The sequence below is a fragment of the Manacus candei genome, unplaced genomic scaffold, assembly GCF_025592945.1.
Source record: "Manacus candei isolate 608988 ecotype Guabito, Panama unplaced genomic scaffold, ASM2559294v1 h1tg000005l, whole genome shotgun sequence".
NCBI classification, from domain to species: Eukaryota; Metazoa; Chordata; class Aves; order Passeriformes; family Pipridae; genus Manacus; species Manacus candei.
In genome coordinates this window covers 2,020,516-2,034,965 of record NW_026138053.1, presented here as the reverse complement: position 1 = coordinate 2,034,965, position 14,450 = coordinate 2,020,516, and the positions used below count along the sequence as shown (strand labels likewise).

Genomic DNA, 14,450 nt, shown 5'->3' with positions numbered 1-14,450 from the left:
AATGAGTGAGCTCTCAGATCTCCAAACATATTTATTTTTATGTACACAGTGTCCTGTCTCATTCACAAAGAAAGAGCAAAACAACGTAAAATACCTACTTAAACCTGTGTAAATTCTGTTTAATGCCCACAAACAAAGTTACAATCAAGTAATTTTCATTAGGAATGTAAACTCCCACGGGTTTTTTTCCTAGGGAGGAAATGAACAAGACCTAGGGATAAGTTAAAAGTTCATTCAATTTATATAAACAAACAATTGCTTCATAGCAATAGATGTGGAAGAGAGTTTCACCTGATTTTATGGATTACAGACCGGAATCTCTCAGTCAAATTTCAAAAACTGAGAAGTTATCTGCATTACCATTTGACTCTCAGCCCAAAACAATATAGAATTTTCTGTGTCTAAGGCACAAATAAAATATATTTAAAACTAAAATACTGAAAAAGCTGAAAATACAACTTTGGCAAGTGAACAATAACAGTGTATTAAAATTTGCATACTGTATAAAAATTACTTATTTCCTAGTAATGCAGAGTTCTAATCTAATCTTGTTTTGAAAAGAGCACTTTCCAAAGAAAAATGTTACAAATCATTAAGTTTGAAGTACAATCCCAAATAAAAGTCTCTATTGGTCCACTGTGAGATATAGCACTTAAAAAAAAAAAAAAACCTATCACAAGACTAATGGGGCTGGAGGAAAGAAATCCATGCCCAGCTGCTGTTCCAAGGCTTTGTTTCAAATCAAGCTGCCTACAAAGAAAAGAAAAAGGTAACTCCACTTTGGCAAAGAACTACTCAGATGACTTCAAGGGGCTTTTCTAATTGAACATTCAATGACTACTTACAGACACAAAATACAATTTTAAGACTCAATTGTGATTTTTAAAGCTCACTCAAACTGCACTCATTTCACAAAGTACGAAACCAAAAAGCACTACAGGGATCCACTTCATCCACACTATTTTTTTTGCCCAGGATGCTTTTATGTATCACAACTATGACCTGAATAGTAGCAGTAATGAAAGACCTTCATTTGCAGTATAAAAAAAAATAAAATAAATACTTTGTTTTGTTTGTGAGAGTGCAAGTTCCAATCCTGTGGCATCAATATTTTTGTTTTCATGAACCATTTGCAACCTTCTCACTTCCTACCACAAATGAGAAAAGCAGATCGATTCAGAGCAAAAAATAAGAAGCACTTATGTGAACAAATCTTCCCTGAGAACAAGTTTTCACTCAAACTCAATAGCAGATCTGCATATATGGAACAAAAAAAAAAATTATCATTTTATTATAAAACTGTAAATAAAACTACAAATGGCTTTAGAGCTGCACAAAATTAAGTCAACCTTTGGAAATTCAACAACTGCTCAGTCCTTAGCTTTTCTTAACAGAAATCCCATTAAACAGCAAAGATAAACTAATTCACAATTCTTATCAGTGGCTGCACAAAGAAATGGAGACTCTACAATCTGGCACAAAACCTTCTCCGCACCAAGCAGCATAATACAATTCCATCACAAAGAAACAAAAGCCAAATTTTTTTCGAGGACAAGACATGTATTTCTTCCCTTGTGCCCGAGAACAAAAACAATGCCCAACTGTTGGGTTTATGAACACCACCGTGCCTTGAGCTCGAACTGAAAGACTGGAGTCAGCAGACACTTCTGCTCAAGTGTCTGCAAAACTGGCAAATCAACACTGTAAACAGATCCTCCTCTGTCCTAAAACTGGGGGGAAACGCAAATGTCAAAGAAAATATGAGTAACTCACTGAAATGCATAATTTAACTTTCAGGCACCGTGTATTTTTGCCATCTTCACATTGGACAGTCCAATTTAAGTCAATTAATAAAAGAGAGAAGGACACAGTTACTACTAACGTGTCACTGCATCCATCTATGCCTGAATGTTCAGACATCTAAATGCCCACAGTCACTGCAGTAACCACATGACTCATTTATAAGCTTTCTCTAAAACAGTGATTATAATTTATTCATTTGTTCTCTGGTCTCCTGGTGCTGTCCAGAACACTTGACATCAGTTCTGACCACCTCGTTTCCTTTTAAAGGTCTTTTCTAGGGCTCCATCTTGAAATGTTACTCTTATCATAATAAAGTGCTTGTAAATACACTAAAGATTGAAGGGTGTGATTTTAGCAACTAATAAACCTGTTTCAATTACTAGAATTACTAGTTATTCCATTTTTGAGATGACATTGCCTTGCTCTGGGGCACTACAAAAGCTTCTTTACAATAAAACTGGACAAAAGATACAATCATAAGAAGAACTGCTCCTCTTAATCTGTTCACTGAGGACAAGCTAACAGAACAAGCATCAAAAAAACAAGGTAAGACATGAATTATTTCACTACCTATCACTGCAATTTTCCCCTAAGTAGCACCACAAATCTCCATTACACACTCTTTTCCAGTTTTGCCTTTCCTAGACTTTAACACTTTGCTTGCATTAGTGAAGTTGGATTCTCTGAAAGCCCCATGAAGGACAAAGGTATCTATGCAGTTTTGTCCATTTGTGTACTTGCTTTGTAATGACAAATTGTACTTTAAGAAAGAGTGCAGAGAAATGCAATTTGATGATTGTGAGCTGTGTGCTCTTCAATGCAAAAAGAAGCAAACCCCAAGTTTAATACCTGGAATAACCTGAAATAACAGAATCATAGAATGGTTTGGGTTGGAAGGGACCTTTAAGGTCATTTCATCCAACCCCCCTGCCATGGGCAGGAACATCTTTAACTAAACCAGGTTGCTCAGAGCCTCATCCAACCTGAACTTGAACAATTCCAGGGATGGGGCATCCACCACCTCTCTGAGCCTGTTCCAGTGTGTCACCACCCTCATCGTAAAAAATTTCTTTCTTACATCTAATTAAATCAACCCTCCTTCAGTTTAAAACCATTTCCCCTTGTCCAATCCCAACAGGCCCTGCTAAAAGAAATCAACATAGAAGACAGTCCTCCTAGAAACACAGAACCACACTTAAACCATTTGTAGAGTCTAATTCAGGTGTTTGTGCAGTCCTTCTGCACGTGTATGACTCTGACAGTGATGAAGACAGCATGCATAAGCAGCAGCACCAAGTTCTGATTACACAAAGTACCAGAAAGGCATATTGGAAAACCAATATATTAGAGAACTATTTTTTTTTAAATCGTTCTTGTTGAGCTCAAAACATGACAGCTGTATTTTCAAAGGGTAAAAGGAGAACATGCTTGAGCACTAGTTAATCAATCTGACAAATACTACATTTCATAAAAGTCTTCAAGCTTCCTGAAATACAGCTACAGTGTTTTCTCAAGTTTTTATCCAACAGACAGCACTGAATTCCCCTCACTCCTCAGTGGATTTCCTTTTGCACTTAGTTTTTGTTTGCTTGGATTAAGAAAACACAGCAAAGTGTCTCAAATCTGTTTAACTGCACGCATAATTTAGTCTTTAGCAAAACTGCTTTCCCTTTGCTTCAGGCCAGCACTTGTTTATCAGTGTAACCTTTCTGTACTTCCTCTTCGGTCATGAAAGACAATCTGGTCTGTGAACTCTTCCATCAAATCCAATAAGGGAAAGATCAACAGGGATGGCAGGACCCACAGAATCTGCTACTTGTTTTTCAATCCTGTTGTGCTGGCAGCTAAGGTATCCAAGTGATAAATGCACACAGTGTACACTGAGCTTATTTCCACAAGACAGCTCCCAGTCACTGCAAGAAGTTAGGGTTAGCAGAATGAGCCTCTTGCAAGCAAAAACTTTACTGGAAATCTGCCTTGAATGGATTGATGGGTGTTTGCACAACGTGCAGTTAATGGAATCTGCACTCCAGAAGTGCTTCTTATTCTGACTGTTGTTGAGTATTTTTACTATTAGCAGAATAAGCTGAGATGTCAAGCACCTGCAACAAGAGTTTCATAATACAGCATGATGCAGTAAAGGCCAAGAAAAAAAATTATCCAAGTGTCACTCAATTAATTAGTTAAATAATTTATTTTGGCTCTGATACTGTTGAAAATGTTTATGGTGGACTACTTGTCACACCATGTAACAAAAAACACTAGAGAAAATCTTCCTATACACACAGATAAAAACATGTGTGAACTGAAACTGAATCAGAAATTATATTTCAAAAATTCCTATAACTACACTCCCCACAGTCCAACCTCAACAGTGCCACCTGCTTCTGGAAACTTAAAAAGGTAGATGGAATGTTTTGAAGTGCTGTCTTGCATCCATGAAAATCCAGACCAACTAAAAAGTTTTGGAACATTTTTTATTGTTAAAGTATTTACTATACGTACAACAGAAAGTGAAAATATTTATGATGGAGTTCCAATGGCAAAGATATGATTTTTTTCCTGGAAAGAAACACAGCACCATCCTATTTTCCATGTACATAATGGACTGCCCTTAACACCAGAGCAATTTCAAGTAGCAAAAAAAGGACAAGCCAGACAGCTAGATTCTCAAATCATTGCTGGGTTTTCAGTCTTGAATCCTCTTTCCTCGCTGCACTGTAATGTGTATTTATAATAGAACATTTGAAAATAACTTCTGATAGATCACTAGATTTAGGGTTTGTGGGAGCTAAGCTGTAAGTTAGATAAAATAACTCACAATAAACACAGCTTAGAGGAAGAACAAGTAACAAAAAAATTTTTAAAAAGCCTTTTTAAAGCTGATTTCAAAGACAGAGGTACTTAATTACACACCAAACAAAGCCTTCAGACCTTTCTGCTACAGCGAGATATCACAGAGCATCGATTTCCTATGTCCAAGAGTGGCATCTATCATGATACCAAAAAAAAAAGTGCATTTTCCTCACCTGAAACAGGTGCAAAAAGGTAGAAGCTTTTGGAGTGTCCACGGACTCTGCTTCTTCCTCCAAAGAGCAGCATTTTCACCAGGCTTCAAATAGTACTACAGCACTACAAAAATACACTGACCACAGCACATCATTATTTAATGTGGAAATGAAATCATTGAGACTATATGACCTGTCCATTTATCTGCTGTGGTTTTTGAGGAACAAGGTCTTGCTGAGTGATGAAGAATTTTGTTTTAGTCTCAAATAGTTCACTAACCTGGTGGTCTTCACTGCTTCCTTAGCTTCAGCTGCTCAGTTTCCATGAACAAAAATTAAAGAAGACTTTAAAAAAAAGAACTTTTATTTTAAATAAATGCCTATTATATCTACAATAATCCACTGCACTTCTTACAAGCACCAAAGCTGACAGAAGACTTCTCTTGGCTCTTTCACTTCTGTACTGCTTCTGGACAAGAAACGCAGTGCACTGTGTCTCTCCACTGCCTGCTTAGCTATTGTAACATGGAAGATATGAAATTTATGTGACTAATACAAAATATTTGCTCTTACTCTTCACTTGCGATGGGAAATCGAAATCTCACATGGGCCAACTGAATCATCTAAGCTGCTGATGCAATGCCTACCTACTTATTGATTTACACAAAAGAGTTTTGTCCATTAATATTCAACTTGAAGAGATGTTTCTATTCTATCAGGCCAGAGAAGTGCCATCAGCCTTTTGGTGCCCCTTTGCTCTTATCTAACAAGCCCATTACAGAATCAGTCACTTGACTCTATGTCCCTTTTGTCTGCTTCTAGATTAATCTTTTGGCTCAATTCTGTTATTATCTAATAAGCACATTGCAGAATTGATCACTTGACTCTATTCCCCTTTGCCTGCTTTTAGATGACTCTTTCCCTCTGTGACTTTTTCAGTCCCCCACACTTCTAAACATTAGTATGAACAAACAAGTGAACTCAGAGAAACAGGTTGCCAGGAGCCATTGCTGCCCGATCAGGACTCAGAGAGGCAAAACTATGGCTAATAAAGAAGTCAGATGTTGCTTTAGCTCCCTTGACAAAACAGGCACAGGACACAATTACCCTAAAATCAGCCCTCAACAACAACAGCCATGTCCCAAAACAGGTAGCCAGAAGCACCTATGTGAACAGATATTTCCTGATCTTCTAGAACTCAGCACTTCATCCCTCCCTTGATAAGAAGGGGCAATGATGTTTACAGAATGTATTTGGCTATGATTAATCTATACTTGCTTTTATGGAATCTGTAACAGTGAACAGTAAAACCTACACTTGACTGCAAATGTGATCTGCATTGCTAGAAACAAGCCCATTTTATTCTGTTTATTTACTTATATTTTGAAATAAACTTCTATCTTCTTCAGATTAAGTTTCATCCCAGCTTGTAGATTTTGATATGAAGTTGTAAGAAACATGTTTGAGTGTTGCAGGACTCGGGGTCCATGGCTGCATAGCTGCAATGCAGCTCTGTTCAGCCACCTGAGAGACAGAGCTGTAGAGAAAACTCAGAAGCAAAGTGCCAGTTGAAATACAAAAGCTTTCTTCTTCATCTATCAAACAAAAGGGAAGACTCATAGTAGAAATAACCAAAGAACATCAAACTGTTCTGCAGTCTACACACAGGGCTCAGCACACCAGTGGTACTGTCTTTACTAGCACTGATGGCACCTGGAGAGAAGAGAAAAAAAGAGAAAATGCTTATTATACTTGAAGTACAGAAGTTTGATTAGGCTTGCCACGCAGCAAGGAAAGCATAGGAACAGCTTCTTTGCAGCTGTGGAGACAAAATAAATCTGAGTAGCACTCTGGGGTTTGGCCAGTTTCTCCCTGCTGGTCACTGACTGTTTTCCAGAAAAAGAAAGGGAACAGGGTGAGAAGTCAGTGGAAAAGATCCTTTGCTATTCCTTCCAAGAATTAAAAAAAAAAAAAAAAAAAAAAAAAAAAAAAAAAATCAAAATATAATGGCAACTTGAAAGGTGGAATAAGCTTTCTAACCTATTGCTTATAAGTACTTTTGGACCGATTTGCATGATTTGTATGGAGTAGAAATATCCACATATGCATAATGCTACAAAACCCTCTCTTAGATGACACACCCAAGTGTGGTAATGCAATCCCCAAAATTGTAAAAAGACAAGTACCAAACAGTAGTGTAGAAGCAACCCTGTCTGTGATCACACTATTCCAGATTGCTGCCAGAAAACTACCTATTTTTGGCACACACTCCAAGAGCAATCAGGGTGAGAAAGTACAAAGTTCTAGAAGCAAAAGGACTCCGTGTCTTCTGTTCCAAGCAAAGCTTGCTTTTACATTTCAAATACTTCTACATGGAAAAGAGATCAGATAGTAGAGAATTTTTACTGCCTGTGCTAGCATAGGCATATTCCACAGTTGAAAGTTGGACATTAGACAAAACACGTGTTGAAATAAGATGTCGTTTAGTTTTCTAACTGTGGGAATAATTAAACATTGGCAGAGCTTTCAGAAGAGGTGACAGACACACCACGATCTAAGGCTAAGATCAGATCAATTTCTAAGAGAGATGTTTTAATTTATTTTTCACGAAAGCTCCACAAAGGGCACACGTGGGGAAATCATACTGCATAACCTCAGCAACCTATTTTGGTTTGGGGACATGGTAGATCTACAAAGTTTCAAACTCAGGTGGAGAAAAAGGAATACTTTTGCTACTCTCAGAAAATTTGTAGCACTACAGTTCCAAGGGACTGTAATTGTTAAATGATTTAATTGTTAGTCAGTGAGTTACCTTGTTCAAAGCTCAGGAAACACTTTCTATCCAGTGCAGAAATTACTAAATGTACTGTCTGGGGAACATAGATCTCCCTTCTTCAGGCACATCAAAATTTACAACTGGAGATAGTCTGTTGGCATCAGCTGAACATTTCCCATACAACAAACAGAAATGCAGCAGGGGAGCCTCCAGGTTTGGCAACATTTCAGTCCAGCTCTTAAGCAGCAGCAGCTGAGTTAAACTTTATATATGACAAATGGTCCATCCAACCCAAAATCCTCCCTCTACAACTTGCAGTCCCTCTACCAGCCCCTTGGACTGCTTGTTGAGATTCCGCTACTGTTTCCCCCTTCACCTCTTATTAACCAACAAAACCACAAAGTCATGGAATTTACTCATAAATCTTTTCCTGGCCATCCACAGCAAGAGGAGTAGGAAGCTGCAGGAAGTGAGGGGAAAATGCTGACAAGCATGAGGTCTGTTTCTGTTCCCTCACCTTGTCACATCTCTGAGCAAGGCACCCCTGGGTACCACTGACTACCTCCCTGCATGCCTTTAGAGCAGGAAATGCCATCCAGGGATACTCAGTGCTCAATATTCTCTATTTTTACTCTTTGGATTCTCAACCTTCATCCCCCTAAACCTGTCACTATACTTCAGTTCTCCTATCTGTTTATTCTCCCCCTGCATTCAGAAGAAGATAGGATTTAGATTTGTTAGGGACAGGTTAACACCCACTCTTCATGCAAAAAAAATTTGTAAAAATAGCAAAGACATTCCCTATAGACAAGGAAAGGGAAGCATCATGCATTTGCCCAATGCCAGCGTTCTCCTAATTGGTAGTTAATCTCAGGTGTTTTCCTCAGGTGGATTCCATCTGCCTATTTAATTATCTTTGCTCCTAATCGCCTCCTCCGAATGATTTTTGCATCTATTACATCCTTTGGGGGGAAAAAATAAAAAATACATGCATTGCCTTTTGCATGAAGATCTACCTCATTTAAAGCCTGAGTCCTTGTTTGATAGTAGCAAACAGCAACTGCTTCCTCTACCTCCCCTCTCTGGACCTACCATAACCATGTGCACTTCCATCATAACCCCCTACAGTCAACTCTTCTAGAAAGTGAAGACTCTTTTCTATGAGAACTTTGTCTTCCACCTGAAGTAGAGAAATGTAAATAAAAGCACACCTGACAAATATTGGCTACGATCCATGTGAAGTCTTTCACTATAAATATCACAATGCCTCAAACTAATTACGTAAGCATGAAATGGAAACAGCCTAATGCTTGAAATACGTCCCTGGATGAGGGTGGCTGACATTCATAAGAAACGACCACTTTCACCTCAACTTCCCATTTTTCTCCTTGAGTGTAGTCAGCAAACATTTGATGATTAAGCTGATGTTTTCCAGAAATCCAAGTGGGCTGTGTTTGACAAAGACGCCGTCGCTCAATGAAACTGAACTGTCACAAGATAAGAAGGACAATTCAATTATGAATTAATAACTGATTAACAGGAAATAAGTTGGAACAATGGGTCTTTTTCCCCAAAAAAGAAGGGTCACCAGTGGGGCCCCACAAGGATCTTTTCTGGGATCAACACCTTGCATGTTTTAAAGCAAAATCTAGCAACAAGGCTTAACACTTTTTTTGTCAGAGTTTGCTGACAATGCTTAAAGTTATTCAAGGTTGCAAAAGCAATAGTCAAACATCTGAAGAAGACCTTAATGATACTGTTCACGTGGGCTGTAAAGTATCCGATAAGATTAAATGTAGATAAATATAAAGTGAGGAACAGTATTAAAAAAAAAAAAACTAAATTTACATTGACAATGACAAATTCTGAACTCTTAAAAGAGTGATTGTGGAATTATCATAGTTCCACAGAAGTGCCAACTCACTGCTTAATGACCATCAAGAAAAAGCAAGCAGAAGACTAAAGAATAAAACCCAATATACTCTAGAAGTTTACAGGGTGGCATACACCGAAATACTGTAGCCAGTCCTGCTTATTGTAACTCAGCCCTGTTCCTCCAATTCCTGCCTCACTGTCTCCAATCAGGAACACATTAGCAGGAGATGCAAATAACACAGCAAGGGCAATGAAAGGAATGGAGCCACTTCTTTCTAAAACACCCCTGGAAGAGTCACAAACAAGGGATGGTAAATGAAAGAAAAAGTCATCAACCCACAAGCCATGCAGAGTAACATGGATTCTCTTTTTCACTGCCTCTTCCAACATAAGAAATAACAAACAAGGCATGAAACCAAGCAGGCAGAAAGTTTAAAAACAAACAAAAATAAGTGTTTTTTTCCACACAAAATGTGTTTGAGCCTTGCAACTCGGCCACAGGATGTTGTGGATGCTACAAGCATACACGGCTTCAAATACTGATTGGACAAATTCACAGAAGAAAAAACACACTGGGGGCTCTAAAAACAAACATCACCTCTAGTTCCGGAAACCTGTGAGCCACAAATTACTGGAGGCTGGGAGAGGCATTTCCTCAATACACACTATACTCTTCTCCAAGCATCTGCTTTTGGCAGCTGGGAGAGGCAGGATACTGGGTCAGAGGGATCTTTAATGTGACCAAGTACAGTAATTCTTACATTCTTACGTAACTCATAAAAAAGTGAAAACATCAATCGTATGTACGTCGGAACTATAAGCAAAGCACAGCAAAGGACCAGATTTTTGAAGGCCTAAAGGTCAGTACCATGATTAACTTGCAGTCACAGTTTGATAAGGACTTTTTTTTTCCTCAACACTAGAGTAGCTTAGCCTCTCCCAACCACAAACTTGTGCAAATGTACGGCAAACAAAGAAATGGGATTTTAATTCTGAATGTTCCCTGCAGCTGTGCACACTGTTGCACTGGCACAGCTGAGGGCATGTTACAGGCTTGGAAACAACTGGGCTACTTAAATCAGAAGTGGCCCCAAAGGAAATACTTGTCAAGCTACAGGCTGGATCAGAGGAAATGGAGTATCATTCTGCATCTCAGAAGGCCCTTTTTACCACATCCACACTCTCACCTATGGATGTTTAAAGAAATACTGTATTATTGATATTAAAGACAGAAACACTGACTTTGTCCCGTTTATTACATTTGTCCAACATATCCATTTATTTCCAGTTGTTTACCACATTTACAAAACATCAAATTAAAGACAAAAGGGGAGAGGGGATGAGGGGTTCTCCTTAAAGGCTGGAGGGCATCTCAGACAGGATGGGTAGAAGTCTTCTTAACTTTAGCTGAAAAACTCCTCAAAGACTCCATCACACCAAATACCTGCCAGCATGGAAAGATTTGCTCCTACAAGTCACATCAGGTCCTAGTCAAGGCACCCAAGCTAAAAACAAACCGGCCCCATCTCCCATTAAAAAGCCTTGTGCATCTCAAAAACCAGCATTTCTGAATTCGAAGCCTTCCCAGGTTTGCAGTGTTGATGTTGTTTTGGTGAAGCTTCCCGAGTGTTCAATAGACTGCGAGATACGTGGCATGTTCTGTGGGCCCGGTTTGTAAGTTCAGGTCACAACTACCAAGAATGGAAATAATTTCCTTCAATTCCCACGTCAATGTCACAAACAACAACACAACAGCACAACAAACACCTTGGCATTGCAGTTAGCAATAACTCTACAAATTTCTTCCTTTAATGGCCAGCTGGGAAGGTACTAAGTCACCTCTTCTGATTTCAGGGTTATTTTCTTTTTCCTGAATAAGGATCTTTGCATTCTTTAATTGTTCCAGGAAGGGATAAAAGGAGCAGCATCTATCTATCAACCACCTGGATTAACAAGGCACTAGAGGATAAAATAAGAGAGTTTTCTTCTTCCAGGGCCCAGTCTGAGAAATATATATTCAAAAGATATCCAAGAGAAATACTACTCAAAGACAAAATACAAGTCTCCTATAATTGAAGGCAATGTAATGCAGCTTTCCTAGAAAAAAAAAACTTCAGAAATTATTTTTAAAATAGCATGAACCTGTGCAACAACGTAAATTTAAGATACCTTTCTGACAAAGAACCTAGTTTTTCGCTTTTGTCCAAAATACAGCAAAACAAAGCAATGAATTACTGAATCCTGGGAATCTTCATACTTGTGACACTTCCTCCTACTCCTCAAATAAAAAAAAATAGCATTAATTATCACCTACATTTTTAAACTGCTAAGTGTCATCCCTCGTTTTTCTCACTTGTAAAACTAGGAATATCAAAACACACCAAAACAAAGTGTTAACGATCCTAAACTTTGGGTTAGGATGTCTTCAGTATCTCACGCCCAGAAACCCTAAGCAGCAATCAGTGGATCCTATTTTTTTGGGGGGATGAAACAGGAGAGAGGATGTATTGAACTTACACCCTCTCACATGTAACAAGCCTACGCATTTTCAAGTACCTGCAAAGGTATGGTACGTTCCCTAAATAAACCACTTCTGGAACTGAGACCTAAAAAATGCTGGGAAACGCATCGTAATTATCGCCGCGACTAGGAGTGACCTACAGAGGGTTACTAGAAAGACGTATTCTGTAATTGTTAACACCAGCAAGCGCGTAAGGGAGGCTCGATTTCACCGCATCCTCCCTCGCTCCTCCACGGGCGCACCGCGGCTCCCGCACCGCTCGCTCACGCCACGCCGGCAGCACCGACACGGCACCGCCGCCACCCCTCCCTGCTCCGGGGGCACCAACCTGCGGGAGCGGCGGGCGAGGATTCCCGGGGGATGCCGCCGCACCGAGCGCCGCCGCCGCTCCCGCCCCGCGCCCGCTCCCCGCGCCGGGATCCCGGCCCGGCCCGGGACAGCGGCCCCGCCACGCGGGGCGCGTCTCCATAACAACGCGACCCCCGCCCCGCGTCCCGGCTTTACCCGCTCCGGCGCCCCCGCGGCCCGGGAGTCCTCCGGCTCCTTCCTGCCGCCGCCCCCCAGCAGGGCGGCTCTGCGCTCCGCCGCGCTGCCGGACACCGCCCGACCGGGCTCCCTCCGCGCCGGCGGCGGCGGCGCCGCTTTGTCCCCCCGAGAGCGGCCCTTCCTCATCGCGGCGGCTTCTCCTCCTCCTCCTCCTCCTGCTCCTGCTGCTCCCGCTCAGCGGCGGCGGCGGCCCGGCCGGGCGCCCATGGCGGGGCGGGCGGCGGTCACGGAGCGCCGGGGCGGCGCGGCGGCCGCGGGCACCTGCGCGCGGGGCGCGCGGGCGCGGACATGCCGCGCGCTCCCGCTCCCGCCGCCTTTCAGCGAGCGCGCCCGCCGCGGCGCCGCCCCCCCCCGCCCCGCGCGCCGCCGGCTATCGCGAGAGCCGCGGGAGGAGGAGCGAGACGCGGGGGCGCTGAGGGAGGAAGGGCGGCGGGGCCGGCGAGGGGCGAGAGGGGGGCGCGCACGGAGCCGGGGCAGAGCCGGGGACACCTCGGGGACACCCCGCAGGCCACGGGCTACCCGGGCGGCTCCGTGCGGCACGGGCTCTGCGCCCATGCCAGGGCTGCCTCGCAGGAGGAGGCTGGGAGGCGCGGGTTGAGGATGCAGCATGCGGGAGTGTCACCCCGGCGTGAGGGCAGCGGTTGTGCCCCACAGGATCTCAGTCTCCCTCAGTGGACATAGTCCAGAACCGTCTGGACGCAATCCCGTTCCACGTGGCTCTGGAACTACTCTGCTTGGGAGGGGGACCTGCGGTGCCTTCCAGCCTGACCCATTCAGCGATTCTGTCGTTCCGTGACTCTGAATCACAGAATGTTTCGGGTTGGAAGGCACCGCAGTGGCTCATCTGGTCCCACCTCCCTGCTCAAGCAGGGTCGTCCCAGAGCACGTGGCACAGGATTGCGTCCAGACGGTTCTGGAATATCTGCATTGAGGGATTCCACACCCTCTCTGGGCAGCCTGCTCCAGTGTACGGTCACCTGCACAGTTAAGTTCTTCCTCATGTTCCGATGGAGATTTCTGTGCATCGTGCTGCCCCCATCATCATGATCCAGGATCAGCCCAGGTGTCCAGCAGCATTTGGTTTCCCTGACAATAAACTCTTAATTGCCCCTAAGAACATCAGGTGGGCACCAGGACCTTCCTGGTGGTGCCACTCGTAGTCGGTAGCATGGGGAAAATGCCACACTGTTCCTCCAGCAGGATGCAGTGGGATCCAAGCCCCAGGCCCCGCGGTGTTTGGGTGACTGGAGCATCCCCCCATCCCACTGCAGGAGCTCAGAGCTGCAGGGAAACATTCACCAGCTGCGCCACCAAGCTCTACAGCACACTTACTATGGGGCACACTGAGATGTGGTTCACCATCTTCTCAGTAGAAAAGACAAACCTTCAGAGATTCATTACCTTGAGGAGTAATCAGAGCACATATCATCATCTTGTGTTTCATCTCAGTAATTCACACCCTCTCGGCATTTTTGTCTTCACAAATTATTTCCTGAGGGTTTAAGTTACCAGTTTCTGCATTCATTTTTCACAAAAGCAACTTCAAAGTCGCCTTTTTTCTTTTTTTTCACCATTACATAGCCAGGAACCTTGCTGCTGCTGCAGAAAAAACAACTCCTTCTCCCTTTTTAAAAGTGCTGAAAAGGCTTATGCATCTTCAACCAGGAAACCTGATATATAAATTTTTTATTAATTTTGTACAGAGACAGACAACAAAAATACACTTCCCAATGATTTTTTGAGGTAGAAGAGTGGGAGCATTATTAAGTACTTATTAAGAGTATTCAAATGCTTGCTAAAAACTATTTCAGGATGCTGGATTAGTCACAGAGATCCTTTTCCCTCATAATTGTATATGATAGGGATGGACAACCATGTGGAACTTCCCAGCTGGGAATCCTGCTCTAACTAAATGTAAATA

The 14,450-nt window shown here is 42.2% G+C and overlaps 1 protein-coding gene across 4 annotated transcripts in view; it reads right to left on the bottom strand.

Annotated features, from left to right (window-relative positions):
* The window catches only part of MAST2 (microtubule associated serine/threonine kinase 2), a 192,468-nt gene extending 179,712 nt beyond the window's left edge, over window positions 1-12,756 (bottom strand). For 2 of the 4 annotated variants that reach the window (XM_051795555.1, XM_051795520.1), the window contains exon 1: window positions 12,488-12,756. In XM_051795555.1, coding sequence (XP_051651515.1) covers window positions 12,488-12,655 — 168 coding nt within the window. In that variant the 5' untranslated portion in view covers window positions 12,656-12,756. The remainder of the gene's footprint in view (window positions 1-12,487) is intronic. The other 2 variants (XM_051795489.1, XM_051795500.1) reach the window with 2 other exon arrangements.
* Between the last annotated feature and the right edge of the window lie 1,694 nt (window positions 12,757-14,450).